Here is a 6,000-nt window from a genome sequence, read left to right on the forward strand (position 1 = left end):
TAACTTGTGCTCATATTACAAGTTGAAAATTATAGTTTGTGCTTGAGTCAAAGCCGAAATTGTGCTGGAATATTTTTCGTGACTTGAGGCCTGAAGTAAAATGCAAGGGTTAAAAACAAATTTTCACAAAACTCATCAAAAACACATTAAAATAAAGTATTGCAGTCACATATACATGTTTTAAGAAAAAATATATATCATTTAAAAATCAATAAAAAGGTTTTAAGGTATATGGCAAGATGTTTTACTGGAAAGGGCTCTTTCTGCATACACTTTGCAGCCGTTTCCACTCAAATATATTTAAACATGAAAAATCTTTTTTAACTAATTTTATATTTTAAATATGTTTTACTGTGTTTTTACTGTAAATATTTTACATTCCAATGTTCTTCACTTAGAAGAAAATGGTCTTTGTATCAATATATATATTGGCACCCTTGATAAATGTGAGCAAAGAGGGCTGTGAAAATTTGTCTTTATTGTTTAATCTTTTGATCTTTTGTTAACAAATACACAAACATTCTCTGCTCTCATGGATATCAAACAATTGCAAACAAAACACATTTGTACACCTTTTTATCCAACAGTACTTCCTTACTGAGCCGCAGGATGCATATTTTTTTTTTTTTGCTTTTGCTTTTCAGGTGCAGAGTTTAAAGGGACAGGAAAGTCAAAATTACATTTATGATTCAGATAGAGCATGCAATTTATACAACCTTCTAATATATGCTCAATATCAAATTTGTTTTGTTCTTTTGGTACCCTTTGTGGAAAAACATATCATATATAGGTAGGCTCAGGAGCAGCTGCCTTGGCATTAGCTCAGACTTTATAATATCAGAAAGAAGAAAAGTGACTACTCCAAAATAAGGAGAGTCAAAAGTCTAGGATATAGCACACATGCACAATAAAGATTAAGGGACTAACTTCTGCAAAAAAGAAAACACACTTTAAAGGGACATTCAACACTTAGTGTAACAGGTTTTAATATTGTAAATTAAGAAACGGAGGTCCGCCTACACTATACCCCTCCTCCCTTGCCGCCTTGCTTCTGTCCTAATCAGCGGCGCTAACTACTCTAATACCCGGTCAATATGGATGCCGAACTCCCCCCACTATTACGTAGCTGCCTTCTTCTTAAACTGATAAGCAAATCAGAATCCAGTCCTCGGACTGAAATTGCACGCGCGTGCAATTTCAGTCCGAGGACTGGATTCTGATTTGCTTATCAGTTTAAGAAGAAGGCAGCTACGTAATAGTGGGGGGAGTTCGGCATCCATATTGACCGGGTATTAGAGTAGTTAGCGCCGCTGATTAGGACAGAAGCAAGGCGGCAAGGGAGGAGGGGTATAGTGTAGGCGGACCTCCGTTTCTTAATTTACAATATTAAAACCTGTTACACTAAGTGTTGAATGTCCCTTTAATACATAGCAGTTAAAAACATAATATACACATATACTAGGGATCCCATAGTCAGAGAAATAGAATTAAACTATGCCGGCTAAATATCAAAGGTGCCCCACAGAACACAGTCACTGTGAATAGAGCAAAGTCCTGAGTGATGAATTGCAGCGATGATAGTGTGATCACTGGTAACTTCAGGAGCAGTTTGTGCACAAAGAACACAGCCGTAAGTACAAGGCATCAACCCAAATAAATAGAATATACAAACACTTAAGCGGAAAAACACAGAAGCCCACAAAACGCGTATTAACCCTCCGGTCATTTACTGTTTACCTGTGTCCCTTACGCATAGGCTCCTCCTACATTTGTAATCATTTCACTACAAGTGGTTAGTCCCTTAATCTTTATTTTGCATGTGTGCTATATCCTAGACTTTTGACTCCTTATTTTGGAGTAGTCACTTTTCCTCTTTCTGATATTATAATGAATTCTTTCTAGGCTGCACCTGCCACATATATACATTGTTTTGGAGTGAGCTTACTACCCCCTTTAATATTAGCTCAGACTACTTAGGTATGCTCTTCAACAAAGGATATCCAGGGAATTAAGTACATTAGATAAAATAAGTAAATTGGAAAGTTGTTGAAACGTTCTATCTAAATCATGAAAGTTTAATTTTGAATCCTCATTAAAAAAGTACTAAATTAAGCAATATTCTTGTTTAAATATATTATTTCTGACTATCAGGCATTGTCTGTATTCACTTATATATATATATCTTTAAACATATGCCTTATGTTTATTATTTGATAATAAGAGTTTAAATTAACATTTTCTATCATGCATTCAAAAAATAGGCTACAGACATTACAGATGTTTATATTTGAAAACTGTGATACTGCCCCAATAGGGATGTCCTTAAAGGAACAGTAAAATCAAAATTAAACTTCCGTTTTTGAGTCAGAAAATATCATTTTAAACAACTTTCCGCCATACTTCTATTATCTAATTTGCTTTGTTCTCTTGGTATGTTTTGTGAAAAACTAGGTAGATTCAGGAGCAGCAATGCACTACTGGGAGCTAGCACATGTTTGCCTATTCTCGTTGGCTCACCAAATGTGTTGAGCTTCAAGTACTACACTGATTTTCCTTCAACAAAGGATACCAAAGAAATTAAGCAAAATAATACAAATACATTTAAAAGTTGTTTAAAATGATATGCCCTATCTGAATCGTGAAACAGAAATCCACCTTTTTATATTCTTACTAGGAAACAGTTGGCTGCTGAACTCTACTAAAAACAAACAGAGTGCAGATGAACAAAGTGAACTTTTTATGAACTGAGGGAAAAATAGAGCTGTGAAGCTAAAATTAAAGTGTCATATGCAAAATCTAATGTTAAAACATTTTTTTTTATTTAATATTAGTACAAATGGGAGTTGCATGTCCTTTTAAGCCATATCTATGTTATCTGCCATTATTTACTCATCTGATCATATGCAAATCATGTGCTTCCTAAATCGCCATGGCAACAGGAGATGCAAATCATGTGCTTCCTAAATTGCCATGGCAACAGGAGATGCTAAAAAAATGTTTTTAATATGTTGATAACATTTCATTAGGAGACTAATGTAATAATATAAAGTATGTTTCTCCTAGAAATTGACACACTAGCATTTTAGCACATACTATTTGACATTTTATTTTATTACTGCATCATATTTATCATTATGAATGATATGTTTTATCATATGCATACATGTAATATGTTTCAAAGCACAGCATCATGAACACATCTAAGCGGTATTTTTTAACTAGCTAATAGCTATCTAAGACGTATAAAGTTAATGCTATTGCATTTGACATATAGAATAAATCGCCAATTTGGCTACAATATTATGTACCACATACCACTTTATTATAATATTCTATTAGCAAAAAAATCAGATGTGAGAAATAGCAAAACAAGAAAGGAAATTGGAACTGAGGTATTATACAGTTTCTAACGATTTCCTTATATTCAAGTAGCAGGCTGTTATATACATATGTTTACACAGTATACTATTAAATCTAAAACTGAATGTGGGTGTCACTCTAGTAAGAGTCCTAATTAACCCATTAGCAGCTAGAAAGGTTTGCATTCTATTCCAATGCAACGCACAGTTCTCAGGCACTTCCAGTACACAAGAGTAGGTCTGTCACACTCACATACCTTAAATATTTTCTGTGGGTCTTCCTCAAGCAATCTGGCATCAGTTTCCATGATCACTCCATCATACATGCCAGCATCATCATCTTTCTCCGCAACAGAATAAAACAGCTTTCTAATGGATCTTCTCATATTTTTTGCTTGTGTAGATCTTTTAAAACTCCCCCCTTAAATAGGCTCCTCCGTATGTCTGTAACACAAGCAGGATGATAGATTTAGAGTTGTGACAGGAGGGCATAGAGTCAGCCCTGTCGTGTGTGCAGCCTCCTGGATGTTTATTTACATCCCTCAGCTTGTGCTTGACCTTCCGTTTCTCTGATCTAGGAATTCTGTCACTAAGTAAAGATTCATACAATTCCTGTAACTGACTAAACTGTTTATATTTCAATACACATATTTAATATCGTGTTATTACATGTTTTATAATCTGGTATCTGTGAAGAAATTGGAGGAGGAGCTATTTTTCCCCAAACTGAAACACTCCCTTCCACGCCTAGATTTCAAGAAGTGAAGGAAGAAAGTGATGTAAAGTCCAAGGTCTGCGAGTACAAACAAGCTGTATTAGTAATGGGACTGCTTAAAATGGCAGAGATCCATTTACGTCTATTTGGCACTGATGGACTTTCCGGGCATTCGATACATAATGCAAGCTCTGTTCTGCTAGCATTGCAAACATAAAATTAATACCACATTTATATGTCTCATGTGTAGCGATGTGTCTGTGAAGTTAGCAGTAAGGGGGTAGTTAGTTAAAGGGACATGAAACCCAAACATGTTCTTCCATGATTCATATAGAAGTAAATTGGAACATTGTTTAAAATTTTATTCTCTATTATCTAATTTGCTTAATTCTTTAGATATCCTTTGTCAAAGGAATAGCAATGCACATGGGTTAGCCAATCACACAAGTCATCTATGTGCAGCCTCCAATCAGAAGCTACTGAGCTTATTTAGATATGCTTTTCAACAAAGTATGTCAAGAGAATGAAGCAAATTAGATAATAGAAGTAAAATGGAAAGTTGATTAAAATTGCATGCCCTTTCTAAATCATGAAAGAAAGAAAAAATAGGTTTCATGTCCCTTTAGGTAAGATCTCATTTAGGGTAGGTGCCATGCACATTGTTTGCTGTGAGAACACTGAATCATTTATACAGATTACACGTCACATTGCCTTAATTGCTATAAAGGCTGTGACACACTACAAGCGGAGCGGCGCACAGCGTGTAGATGCGGCTGTGCACGCTCTATGTGTCCAGCCTTTTCATCTCTGAGTACTCTGCTGCATCAGGTCGCGTAGCTGAGCGCTCAGAGATGAAATATTTGAACTTCAGAAGCAATGCAACTCTACTGTAGAAGCTACTGTAAGAAGCTACTGTAGAGCAGTGGTTCGCAAACTTTTTCAGGTCACTGCCCCCTTGGTTCTATAATTTCACCTTTGGTGACCCGCTAACATAACCCATAAAAATAATATTCAGAACAGCAGTGCACAAGCCCTAATAAAGATAATACCATATAAAGGCGTAACAAACATTTTTTTAAATTTTAAAAGAAAGTTTATTTTATTTTATTAAAATTGTATTATCTTTATATAAGGATATCAGCTCTTTAAAGTTGATAGTCATTGTGCAAGAGTCTTATAAACAACAATTAGTAATTACTTCACTGTCCAAAAACTGTTACTACAATGGATGGGTTTGATGAAGTTATACCAGTTTTGCAATCTCTGTTTTTTGTCACCATAGCCGAAGATCTATAGTTGATTGTTTTATTTGGAGCAAAGTTGCACTACTGAACCAATAAATCAGCTTTATAGAAAGTGTATTCTACTTACCAAAGAACAATTGAAAATTGATATTTTATTACTTATCTCTTCTAACTCCCACTGGGAATGTAATTATTCTGCTGTCTATGTTTATACAGCTTTGATATAGCCAATAATTAAAGGGTCAGTCTAGTCAAAATTAAACTTTCATAATTTAGATAGGGCATGCAATTTTAAACAACTTTCTAATTTACTTTTATCATCAAATTTGCTTTTGTTCTCTTGGTATTCTTTGTTGAAATCTAAACCTAGGTAGGTTCATATCCTAATTTCTAAGCCCTTGAAGGCCACCTCTTATCTCAGTGCATTTTGACAGTTTTTCAAAGCTAGACAGGGCTGGTTCATGTGTGCCATATACATAACATTGTACTCACTCCTGTGGAGTTATTTATGAGTGAGTACGGAATGGCTAAAAAGCAAATCTGTCAAAAGAACTGAAATAAGGGGGCAGTCTGTAGAGGCTTAGATACAAGGTAATCACAGCGGTAAAAGAAAAGTATATTAATATAATAGTGTCGGTTATGCAGAATTAAAGGTAAACTATATATTTGTGTGTGTATGTAA

General features: G+C 34.8%; 1 protein-coding gene across 1 annotated transcript in view; it reads right to left on the reverse strand.

The window, feature by feature from the left end:
- TRPA1 (transient receptor potential cation channel subfamily A member 1) overlaps positions 1 to 3,981 on the reverse strand; it is a 336,909-nt gene extending 332,928 nt beyond the window's left edge. Inside the window, exon 1 of the mRNA XM_053715123.1 lies at positions 3,617 to 3,981. Coding sequence (XP_053571098.1) covers positions 3,617 to 3,745 — 129 coding nt within the window. The 5' untranslated portion in view covers positions 3,746 to 3,981. The remainder of the gene's footprint in view (positions 1 to 3,616) is intronic.
- Positions 3,982 to 6,000: the final 2,019 nt, after the last annotated feature.

The sequence above is a fragment of the Bombina bombina genome, chromosome 5, assembly GCF_027579735.1.
Source record: "Bombina bombina isolate aBomBom1 chromosome 5, aBomBom1.pri, whole genome shotgun sequence".
Taxonomy (NCBI): domain Eukaryota; kingdom Metazoa; phylum Chordata; class Amphibia; order Anura; family Bombinatoridae; genus Bombina; species Bombina bombina.